Source organism: Tympanuchus pallidicinctus, unplaced genomic scaffold (genome assembly GCF_026119805.1).
Source record: "Tympanuchus pallidicinctus isolate F22 unplaced genomic scaffold, pur_lepc_1.0 scaffold15, whole genome shotgun sequence".
Classification (NCBI taxonomy): Eukaryota; Metazoa; Chordata; class Aves; order Galliformes; family Phasianidae; genus Tympanuchus; species Tympanuchus pallidicinctus.
In genome coordinates, this window is record NW_026294669.1 from 33,788,589 (window position 1) to 33,801,387 (window position 12,799).

At 44.7% G+C, this 12,799-nt stretch overlaps 1 protein-coding gene across 1 annotated transcript in view; it reads right to left on the bottom strand.

Moving 5' to 3' along the window:
- Nucleotides 1-11,945, bottom strand: part of ABCA12 (ATP binding cassette subfamily A member 12) — a 103,320-nt gene extending 91,375 nt beyond the window's left edge. The window contains exons 1-3 of the mRNA XM_052675057.1: nt 11,910-11,945; nt 11,619-11,678; nt 11,498-11,533 (exon numbers count right to left, since the gene is read on the bottom strand). Of these exons, the coding sequence (XP_052531017.1) occupies nt 11,498-11,533; nt 11,619-11,678; nt 11,910-11,945 (132 nt within the window). The remainder of the gene's footprint in view (nt 1-11,497; nt 11,534-11,618; nt 11,679-11,909) is intronic.
- Nucleotides 11,946-12,799: the final 854 nt, after the last annotated feature.

Sequence of the window (12,799 nt, forward strand, 5' to 3'; positions counted from 1 at the left end):
ATATTGCCATTCTCTGATCTTTCTCTTTGCTGTTTGTAAACTGCTTCCTGAGTTGTCTCACACACTGCTGTGGCTCTTTATGAAGCAGAGTGTCACCTCCGTCCTGCTCAGGCACATGAAAGAGATGACTGAGAGAAGGCAGCAGCAAGTCTCATAAAAGCAGCATCCTACTTGCGCTGCTTTGACAAGACATGAAATAGCCCCATTCTCACTGCCCATCTTATGAATAATCAGAATCCATCTGCAGTACAAAGCGCTGCTGGTAACATTTCAGCCACCTCTTTGGCAACAAGCACGTGGGGAGAACAGGGGAAAATCTTAAGAAGAGCATTAAAGCCTACATAGAACTGTTTCATACCTGGAAGAGGTCAAGGGAGGTTCTGGGGGGCCAGGTTTTGGAGCAGAATAGAAATCATGCTTTTGAACATCCTGCATCAAAGCTGTCTTGAAAACACCACTGTTGCCTCTGGTACTTCTAGCCATGAAACAGAAAGCTTCTGTGACAGCTACCTGCACTTACAAGACTGCAGCTATGTTCCTTCTGGGGAAAAAGTTCTAAGCCCATAAATACCAATCTGAATTTTTAAACAAGTCTTTTTGCTGCTTCACATTTTGCTGCTTCACATTTTGCTGCACTTCCAGCAGGAGCTCTGACAGTTTACTGGGTGCTAATCCTGTGCTTTATTACAAAGGAACATTTGTGGTTTGGTGCTCTCAGGTATTTGATTTTCCCTCTCGCATTCCTGGGGCATAATTGGGAATACCATCTTCTCTTAAAACTAAAGATCTCTATGTAGCCCTAATGATTGAAAAGAATAGGTAAGAGGCTGAAAAATGTAAAGTCTACAGACACTGGCATCAGAAAGATCCCGTAATGCAGATGTATCACAGTTTTGGGCTGGTTTGGGGTAGTGAAACTGAGCCTGTGGTCATCCCTCTGCCCTTTGCACACAAGAAACTTGATTCTAGAAGTTACGCTGCCATGTTCAAGGGAGAAAAGCATACTAAGCAGCTATCTATCCAGCCAGTGCTCTGATTTTGACCTCTGAATAGCACAATAAGCTGCTCTCAAACAAGTTACAGGTTCAGTGTTATTCGCAGATATAATAACCAACTATTTGGCATCCTTGGAGAAACCTGCTATTTTCTAATGGGCTGTTCACAGCGACCCCAAACAGACAAAATTAAGCTAATAAGGTATTCATTATGCATGATTTACCAGCTTGTGCAACTGTCAGTTCAGAATGCAAATCCACACCTGACTTTTAAAGACATCTTTTTTTTTTCCCTAACAGCCACTTTCTATCAGATTACATCGTAAAGCAACTTTGCTTTCATCCTTGGGACTGATGAAAACATCCCTCTCCCTTTGGAACTGAGCATCCTGTTCTGCTAAAGCTCAGCTGCCTGAAAACGGTTCATCTCCCCAGCACATATCACCCCTGTTGCAAAGTCCTGTCCCTGTGATGAACAGTAGAAAGAACATCGTGCCTGCTGATACCTCTCAGAACATTTCTACTGCAGATGGGGGCTATCAGGAAAAAAAAAACAAAAACAAAAACAAAATAGAACTCATCAAGCACAAAAGCAGTGAATCACTATTGCAAGGTGATGAGAGGAGCTGGCACCTCCGGCAGGTCACCGTGTGTCAGGATGTCACATCTGTTATTGAGGTGAGCCTGCTCTACGTCAAAGCCAATGGATCAATGCAAAAATGAGACGTTCCCCAGGTCAGTGCCCTGCAACTGATTGTACTGACGCAAGCAACTGTAGCTGTTTAAATGTCACAGCCTGCCCTGCCTTTGCATAAAGGTTACCATCCCTAGCAAGGAGCGCAGATGCAACTCTGCCTCTGTTCCATCATTGGAGCACACCCATGGCACCCGCCTCCACAGGCAACCTATACACACCAGCCAGTCTGCAAATTAGGTGCTGGTACACTAAGATATGCTCTGGGCTCTTGGCAAAATGGGATTGTGGCTATTGACAGCCAGTAGTGAACCAGTTGTCTGTGAATCAAAGAATGGCCCGGGTTGGAAGGGACTTCAAGGATCACGAATCTCCAACCCCCCTCCCCCACCACATGCAGGGCCACCAACCTCCTCATTTAATACCAACCCAGGCTGCCCAGGGCCCCATCCAACCTGGCCTTGAACACCTCCAGGGACGGGGCAGCCACAACCTCTGTGTTCCAGCACCTCACCACTCTCTCTGTCAAGAACTTCCCCCTGATATCCAACCTAAATCTTCCCCTCCCTCAACTTCGAACCGTTTCCCCTCGTCCTGCAGTTATCTGCCCTTTCAAAGAGTTGGTTTCCCTCCTGTTTGTAGGCTCCCTTTAGGTACTGCAGGCTGCAATGAGGTCACCCCACAGCCTTCTTTTCTCCAGGCTGAACAAGCCCAGCTCCCTCAGCCTGTCTTCGTAGGGTAGAAAAAGCAGTTTCATTACCCAGATGTACTGGAGACCAACACACATAGGGTGGAGGATGTTTTAGTAGGGAAGACCCTTTTCTTTGGAGTATAGTTTCCTCTCACTTAAACCAATGATAATTTGTGACATTAACTCAGAGACAGAAATCAGCTACCCCTCATTTATGCTCTTCAATCGTCTAGCTGGGGAAATTGATGCTTTTATTGAATTTGCTGATCGCCACAGCAAGTTTTCTTTGATTTCTAAGGATCCCATGGAATTAGTAGGACTCTGTCATTGCATCTTAGTGGAACAAAGCCAAACTCAAAGTCACACTGAGTGGATGAATCATGGAATCAAGGCTGGAAAAGGCCACTAAGACCATCTAGTTCAACCATCAATCCACCCCTACCATGTCAGATGACCATGTCCATTGGTGCCACATCTGCATGGTCCTGGAACACCTTTGGGACCTTCCTCTGAATCCTCTGCATCACATGAATATGGGACTACTTGCTTATTAGCCAGAAAAATACCTGCAACCACTTCTTCCCCTGCTTCATTACCTGTCCCTGGCCCATAACCCCTACCTTAGCAGTTCACATCTCACATTCAGCATCTGCCATTTGCCTGCTCATCAGATTGTTCTGTGCCCAAAGTCCTGCTGCTGCTGTCTCAGTATTTTCTCAAATACAAGCATCTCCATTAGGATTATCTCCCCCTACACAGGTCTGTGTCCAATGAATCTAAATGCCCCTCCAGGACTCCCTTCCCTGTGCTGTCAGCAACAAGTCATCTTTAATCAAATCACTGGTGCAAATATTTCATATTTTTCTCCCTCACAAAGGTACTTATTGTTGCTGCTTCCCAGCCTCCCCATAAAACCAGCTTTTTTTTTTTTTTTTTAATCAGCACAGCTGGCTGGGAAGCATGATTCAGACATAAGTTACCACTTTTATTGCATTCCTTCCCTTTGTCAGCCCTTTCGCTGTCAGCTACGTGGGACAGGGACATTATTCTTCATTGTTTAGCAAACACTCCACACATAATGGGTAATACTGTAAATAAATGGAAATAAAACCTGAAATCAAACAAAAGCTGGCTGACACGACCTGAATTCTGCAGGTCTTCCATCAGCCATGCTGCACTGCACCACACTGCACTTACAATGGCTCTGCCTTACTTCTGTCACATCAGACAGGATCACAGGGAGACGTCAATGGAAGTCAGGCCTTCAGCGATTTTAGCCGTGGCTCACTTCAATCAATTAAGAGTGATCTGTGCCTCATAGGCTGACAAGCATCTTATAGGCATATGATGATGGATAGCCCAGAATTTATTGCCTAATCAGTTCTTCCTGGAAAACGGAGGGCAGTGATAGAAATAGATGCTAAGGGATGGCAGTTAGCAGGAGATGTCAAAGTGCACGATTGATGGGGGGGGCAGGGAGGGAGGGGGAATTTCAACAGACAGGTTGGCCCATAGCTAGTGAATGCAAAAGTCCATAAAAATCCTGTGCAAACAAAATTTGATCATGTTATAGGGAAGAAAACAAGGGGAAAAGACAAGGGCAGCAGAGATGAGTAAATGCTGATCTAAGCACAACTGAAAAATCAGGGGAGAACAGTGGAGCAAGACCACAGGGCTTCAATATTGCAGCTCCAATGTGGAAGTAAAGAAAAATAAAATAGCAACATGAACACAAAACTGGTGCAGCACATGACACAGCACAAACTGGGATAGTAAACTAGCCAGGATAATATTACATGGAGACTCATAGGAGAAACAGAAGTGCTTCCACGGGGCCAATGATGAAAGGGTTGTGGATGCAAGATGTGCCTGAAATTGATATTTTTTATGCTGTGCTGCTTAAACCAAGCACTCAAAACCTTCCAGTTAGACTGAAACTAGCTTGAAAACTGATGAGTTTATAAAAGCACTCTATATATTCTAGATGTTTGCCTTCCAGTTTTCATCCTTCAGGCAACTTTCAGTTTTCTTCAGTAACAAAAACTAAAGCTTCATTTTCTGGAAGAAAAAAAACCAACAAAACAACACCAACAGTCTCATCATATCCTCAAAAAAAAAATACCCAAAGCAGTAATTATTGCAAGATCTGCAATCAGTGAAAGCTGGCTGCAAACCAGCTAACAATGAGGTTTTGGGAGGAGGAGACCGTAAATACTGACAGCAGTGAAAAGGCAAAATCCAAAGATGGGAAAGGACTGGAGGGAATCGATCTAGTGCTCAGAACACAGATCAAGAGCTTCGTGACATGCAACAAAAGTGATTCCAGAAAGCAAGGTGTATTTGTGAGTAATGTGGAAACTTCTTTATGGATTAAACTGGAAAGGCTAAATCTACTCTCTGCTATAGCCACAGGTTATTTCTGTTGTTCTGGAGTACAACCTGCTCCCATTGTCAGTGAGGATCTGTGACAGAGCTGGAGATTGGACTTCAAATGCTGGACTTCCTACAGCCATCTTTTATCCTTGCTCCTTCAGGAACAAAGAACCCCACGAAGTTCACTGTGCAGGGTCTTCTCCACAGCCAAGATGCTTAGAAAAGGATCTCCTTGGCTTAAAGTGTCTCTAAAGAAAAGATCTGTCCTCTTTCCAGAGGGTATGATGCTGATAACCTTTGAAATTAGGAGCAATTTAAACAGTGAAGGTGGATTTTGGCAGAGAAATGTCAGAAGTGAACAGAAAGGCCGATTAATTTTCCACATCATGCCTTTCTCCAACCTTTAGCATTAGATCCAAGCCTCAAACACAAATCCACTAGAAGTAGAAGCCATTTCACATGATTCAGTCAGTCACACATATTCTTAATGTAACGTGGTCACTGCTATGTGTTCATCAACAGGATTTGAAGCAGTCCAACAGCAAGATTTCAGCCCCTTGCAGGAGTTAATCTCTTCAGGAAGAACTCCCTGTGTTCTATTTAAAGGACATTTACCTGACCTATTGTGATAAAACAGCCTCTGACTCCAAGAAATCAACCTTGCCCACTGTGTTTGTCCTAACACTGGTGTGTGCTTGTGGGCTCAAAGTGAGTTAACTTTGAGATCCAAACAGATCCTCCAGATTCTGACAGTGGAAAGCAATGTACATAAAAACAAGTGTAAATAAAATAACCCTATTCTTCAGCTCTCCAGAAATAGCTAGATGTTGCATATTGTCAGCAAAATTTTATGTTTTGGAGGTTCTGGCTCCCAGCATGCTTGCTTCGTCTCAACTACTTTAATTTAGTCAGCGAAACACAGCAGAATAAACTGAAGTGTTACCAGTCCTTATTAGTTACCCAAGTCTCATAAGGATGGGATGAGCCCATAATTATGTGATTAATGATATTATCATTAATTAAAAGCGGTGCTGAAGAAAACATTAGTTAGGTAAACTGAAGAATACAGTCAGAAGTCCATAGGAGTGTTTTGCAGGAATCTCCATTATGTCAGTCTAACTGTTCCTTCCCTCTGGTCTTGCTGTCTTAGCCAGCATCCCAGGCTGTTTTTACCACTGAGCTCACACAGGGCCAAATGCTTTATTCCCATGCACCTGTTAATTTCAAGCAGGAAAAGAGCCTTGTCTCTCTGGCACCATGTGACTGCCTGCTCCTATGGTGCAGTGGTGGATCCCAGAGACCTACATCTCCCAACCAGCAATAAAGCCAATGGTTCCCTCCCACTGCCCAGAGCCACAGCGCAGTGGGAACCAGGTGATGACTAACCTGAGCTCTGCCAAATGACTGTTCTGCCCTCCAAATGTGATTGAGGGCTGACAGATACACTTCCTGCCAACTGATCCATGTCACAATAAAACTTGGTGGTAATGCCTGCTTCCTGAGAGCTGGATATTCACTCTTGCTCCTGCTTGCCACTGGAATTTGCCTGTCCTATAAAACAGCAAAGATGAATTCACTTTGAAAAAGACGACAACCTTTAAAACAAACATTATAAATGCTTCCCCAGGCCAACTCTCCTCCCAGTCAAAGCATAACTGATGGCCACAGTGACTGCAGAGAAAGAAGCACAAAGCAGACATGGGCACAGTCACAGTTACAACATCTGAACTGCACAGAACGTAGAGGAGACAAGCACGTCTGCAGAGCCAACACTAAACCTGTTCTCTCCCCAGAGGGGTCGGATGCAGGATTCTTCTGTGCACCTGAGCTGCAGAAATCAACAAGCAAGGCAGGACACAGCTTGCACACTGCTAGGAACTGTGAACATCACAGCTCTGCAGTTCCAGAGTAATTACCTGCATGACTAAATCCTATTTTCCCCTCAAAAATATGATCTTGAAAATTCTGTTCTTTATTCTACAACCAACGAAATGTTAATTTTAAGGCCTCTTGATCACTTTGAAATGCTTGGGGATTGTTTGTTTTTGTTTTTGTTTTTTGTTTTTAAATGAACAGCTTGGCTTTGATTTAGGTGAACAAAGACAGTGATGTTTTCAGGAGAAATAAACTTCCTCCTCTGGTCATTCCTTGCTGTAGCACTTCAGAGAGACAGTTCTGAAAAGCCAGAATGTCCTGTTGTGACTGGAGACTCAGAGCAAGGAAGGTCAGAAGCAAAAGACAGAGCCACAGCTGATTATGAGTGCAGGGCATACAGGATAGAAGCATTTCAGAAAGCACAAGACACTCCTGAGGAATCAAAAGCCACTGAGTTTTGAGCACTAAAGAAAAGCAACAACATTCATTTTTCTCTTTTTTCCCCGCCTTCAGTAAGATGTTATCCATGTTTCTCAAGCCTAAATGCATTGACCTGGTCCAGTTTCCTGGGAGGTTAAAAAAATAAAAGTGATTTATGAAAAAAGCTTCATTTTCTGTCCATTCTCCTGCTTTCAATTATGTGTGAAATCAGCAAAAAAAAAAGAACATCTATTACAATAAAAACATCTGCCAATTAGGGACAGCTCTACGGTCTCACCAGCTGTGGCACTGACTGCTATATGATGCTGGACATGTCCCATGTACAACTGCCTTTTTCCATCCTGTTTAGCCACATTCCTATTGTGACATCACAGGACATTTTGGCAAGACTCCTTCTTACTTTATACCCCAGCTCTCTGGGGTCCAGATCACAGTTAGCCACAAGTGTAACACATATCAGCATCCTCCTATGGCTGCCTTTCCAGGGGCGCCTCCTGCTGCCTCTGACCAGCTGCCATTTTCTCAAGCACGCTGCAAATTGCAGCTCTGTCTGCATTTGCTGTCAGGTCTCCCATGACCCTGTTATAATCTGACAGGGTTTCCCGGGTCCCACGGTGAGCTGCAAATGAATGCAGGTTCACAGAGTTGGCCTTTCCCTGTAAGCCATTCCTTGGCATTTGACAGAAAGACGAGCAGGATGTTGTGGTGGAACTGAACGATGGGGTTTGTTGACCAATGCCTAAGCCCTTCAACACTAACTAGTCTAAGCTAGTCTTCCACCCAGCTTTTTCCTCACTGTCTTCAGTCTCTCTCTTCCCTAGATAAGTATTTCAGGGACTTGGTGAACCAAAGATGACCGGGGCTGAATTACTATATAAAATGCATTTGTTTCTTCTTAATCTGTTGCAGGCTCTCAAACCAAGCTTCACTGATTTCCATATGCTTCCTGACACTTCATTATCAGCCCTGACACTATTTGTACTGTGTACTAAGAACTCCTCTGTGACTACCTGTTTTGCTTTTTGCTGCAGATCCCCCTCACTCTACAACAGATGATGCCTGGTGGACAGAACTGTCACCTCTGCCTCCAGGCTCTCACCTCACCCAGGGAGCATTTCACCATTTCCCACATCTTGTCTGAGCAAATCCCCAATATCTCAGGAACCACATGGAATTAGCATGCCGACTGAATCCTAAACCAACATTCATTCACTGTCCTGTTTATGTATTGGGTTGTAGACCATGAAAGGAATCACACTCCAGCAGGCTCATTAAGTAAACGTGGAGCAATCTAGCTTAGCAGAGGAGGGCTGGTATCTGAGAGACCTGAGTTCAAATATGGGCTGAGGAAGAAAACTCTTCTGTGACGCTTGCTAAGTATCCTAAGGGCAGCTCTGAAAGGCACGAAGGACAACAAGAGGCATGAATGAGTCCTTGAGATGGACTCCTATCCTTGCTGCCATGCACAGGGCTCTACAGATTTCCCCCTCCTCTGTTATTCAAAGCAATAAGCTAAAAGGGGACTAGGAGAAGAAACAAGTTAAATAAAAGGCTCGTGAACACATCTTCTCCCTGCTGTCACTGCATGGGCTTGGGTCTTCCACAAGGCCTCTTCCAGCCCAAACCTCAGAGCACTCGGGCAGCTACACTGAGTGCTGGCTTCACAGGTGAAAAGCTGTAGCCAAAAGACGGGGAAACGAATCACATCCTCTACCTTCAGTAAATGGCACCTTTGCTCTTACAGGCATCTTCACTGCTTCCATCCTCATTCCAGAAGGACACCATCCCCATTTCAACTGCCCTAGCGCACCCTAGTGGGAACCCGCTCCCTGCACAGCCGTGTAGCAGCCCTGCAATAGACGACTCACCTCCGAGAAACGCTGCCTTGCCCCTTTGCTTACACATCACAGGCTGCTTCCTCACTCACTGACACGGGGTCTTACGCTCCGGGATTCGTTGTCTCACCGCATGGGAGTTCCAGACAATAGAATACACAACAATTTGCCAACAGAAGAAACTATTTCTTACTTTTTTATTATTATTATTCTTTCTACGCTTGGATAGGAAGAAACTACAGCGAGGAAAGGAATGGGAACATTGAGAAAATAAATTGTTGCTTGGTTTATGCACCTTTGGGTCTCATTCATAATCCAGGGTGTCATGAGAATAACTCAGGCTGAAATCTGCAAAATTTGTTCTATTACAAGGAAATTGTTTCTTTTGCAGAAAAAGCATTAGAAAGTAATAGCAAAGCTTTGGGAAAATCCAACAACTAATGTTGGTGCTTGAAATGGAAACATAACCTTTAAAACCCATTGTGCACGTGAAGCTCTCTGGTGTCTCTGAATCTTAGCATCATCTCTGCATCTTTATGTGACTGCGATGATGGATTTACAGACAGCCAATAAACAGCATGCCAGCCCCAGGGAGGTGATTTAAATGAGAGTACAGGGAAAGAAAAGGTGCTCAGGATTCACAGACTGGCAGCACAGCTTGAAAGAGATCTTCAAACCCATTCAGTTCCAGCCCCTGCTGAGGGCTGGTTGCTACCCACCAGACTGGACTGCCCAGGGCCCCATCCAGCCTGGCCCTGCATACTGCCATGGATGGGGCAGCAACAGCTTCTGCAGGCAGCCTGTGCCAGTGCAAGGGTTGAAAAAGCAACACTAAATGAGAGCTCTTGAATCTCTCCAGTTACTCCCAGCTAGTCCATTCATTAGCTAAGCTGCCCAAGTCAGCTCACAGGTTTGGTAACTAGTGGCAAATGGCCTGGACAGCATGAGGCAGCTTTTGATCTCGGTTAAAGAGCTTAGCAGCTCTTTTTCTCCTGGCATACCCCAAAAAGACTTCACCCTACAGTTCTTGCAAGCTCTTAAAGCAAAAAGGTAGATAAACAGCAGCACAAAAATACAGTGCTAACCACTGAAAAACAATCTGTATTAAGCATTCCATCCCCATCCTTGTTGTATTATATTTGAGACAAGGCATTTGAAGCCTGCTTGAGCAATCACTTTTATGAGTTCTCAATGTTGTGATGTGTAGTCTCATAACATTGACTGTAGGGATATATACAAATACTTGCAAAACTCATACTCTTTGACTATAAGGCGCCTAGAGAAACTGAGGTCCAGCACATGGCAAAAAGCATCCTGAAGGAAGATGCCAAGCACCAGAACAAGGCAGATGGTAGGAAAGCCGCTTTGGATGTAACACATTTCTGACTTACACTTCTGTAATGCAATAGAAAGTGGAGCAACCACAGCAGAGTAACAAGGTCTTAAGCTACTAAGTGAGGGTTTGCCCAAACACAAGAACCCTGGACACAGAAACAAAGGAAAGAAACTACTTACCATCAGAAGGCCTCAGACACACAGGGATCTCCAGCACAATTCCATTACTTCCATTGCCAGCCTTTAAATAAGGTCTGGGAAAGAGTGGATCCTGTCTCCATCCCTTCTCGTCACTGAGATGCACTGCATGCACCTGAGCTCCCCTGGGCTGACCCTGTCTTCCCACCAGGTGCTCAATCACTGCTTCAGGCCATGACAGCATTTCTACAACAACCTCCCTATTTCCTATTTAAATAACTGCCAGTAAATAAAACTGTTTGGCTATAGATGCATGCATCTGCTTTCCACCTTCCTAAACACGACTGTGCTAAGACAGCATTTCTGCATGCAGGTAGTACAGAAAGTACATAAAAGAGGCAAGAGGTTGTTTGTACGTGAACAGAGCATGCAGAGGCATACAGATAAAAGCAGGGAAGCAAGCTTGTTTATGAAACCAGTATAGCATGATAAATAATTTCCAAGTTGAAGACTTTTTGTCTAAGTAGCAATGCACACAGTAACGTGCTTTTATCAAAGAGACCTCGTGGCCATGAGGCATGTTTGCTGAGGCCACTGCTGTAGCACTCATCGTGGATGACACCTTTCTTATCGAGGCAGGGCTGCAGAGACTTGTGCTTTGGTACCTATATTCTGGATTGGGTCTTTCCTGGTTCACTGCTAGGTAAAGCCCACTCTGCTGCCAGCCCCCCACCAGCTGCAGGGATAGCTGGAGAAACCTAGGTTGGCCTCCTACCCTAACAAATTAACACACAGCCAAATTAACCTGTTTTCTCTACATTCCTCTTGGCCATGAAAAAAAGTAACAATAGAGAATAAGCTTAAACAGGGACTCACAGCCAAGCTGGAAAGCATTGCTATTACTCCCTGTGGTCTCAAAAGAAGGGAATCTAAGGTATTGCCCTGACAACAGCAAAATCAGGAACACCATCCCTTCTGTGTGTCTATTCAACTTCACTCTCCTTTTGCATCTCACACAGCACAGCACATTGCTAATTAAGTCTGAATTTCCTCTCCTGGATGTAGGCCTGGTACAGTTTAGAAATAACCTTAATTTAGTATCTATAATTGTAGTATTTACCTCTTCCCGTGATTTCCGGTATGATGCTACTGTGGCCTTGGCTCAAGGTGAACTTCTTGCTTAGTTAGGTGAACTGCTTGCTTAGTTATCAGTGAAGCCTGAAGCAAAGGATGGTCGCAACCTTCCACCCCCTGAACAAATCTGAGAGATACAGCTCTTCCTGCGACCTTTCTGCATCTGTCTGTAACACCAGAAAAACTCCAGTCAGACATCACTCCTATCGAATAAATAAAGGAATGTGAGCAGAGCACAAGGCATTTGAATATCTTGTAAATATCACCAAAGAGAAATCACCCCTGTTAATTTGTTAAGCTCTATAAAGCAAAACTAAACATTTTGGGAGGCGGATGATTTATTTTCTTGGTGCGGCCACCCCAAAACCAGGATGCTTCTGTCACATCTATATCAATACACAACAGCACACAGCCAGGACAGCCATGGGCACCATCCTGGACATCAGACCAAGGGGAAACGGTGTAAACTCAAACCTCCCCCCTTCCACACAAGCTCCTGAGCAAACAGGAGCCTCACCTCAAGCCAAGGGACTGGATTGAGGGACAGCAAACTCGCTGGACAAGCAAAAAATCCCGAATGCCACAATTTATGCTGATAATGCCTTTTTGTTTGTCTGAAAGCAGTATCAGCTCTGTCCTCTTGTGCATAGGCCAGCATGGCCATCTGCTTGCATCTGCAGCATCTCCAAACACCCTGCTTTGCAAGCAGCATGCACAGCGGTCCTTAGCATCTCCCAGAATATGCTGCCCCAGAATATGCAATTGCTCTCCAACCCCAGATAAATAAGCAGAGCCCCATCCAATCTTTCATTTTCACATCCATTCATCATCCCCAAAGCCCACCTTGGCTGCACCGCTCTGCACTCCGTGTACAACAGCAGTTCTCTCCAAGGTATGTATTTTCATAATGATGGTGCTCATGTACCACTTAGCAGTATATTTTCATTTGGCCCCAGCCGCGCTCCTGAGCAGTAATTTATTACTGCTTGTCACTAGCTGCTACTCAGAGTAATACATATACCAACTTTATTTAGTGTTCTGTATATCTTGCTCGACTTTCTTACACAGACAATACTGCCCAAGCCTACGGACCCACAAATCACAACAGCCTGGTTTTCTGGGTGCGCTTCCCAGTTTGCTGTAGGATCTGCAACCTTGCATTTATTTCTTCTTTTCTAATGCACAGCCTGCCTGCTCCCAGCGTGCAGGGAGCGGCTCCTTGGGAGATACAAGCCCAACAGATGCACGCGTGGAAGTCCCAAATCAAAACTCAGGATGAAAGGAGACG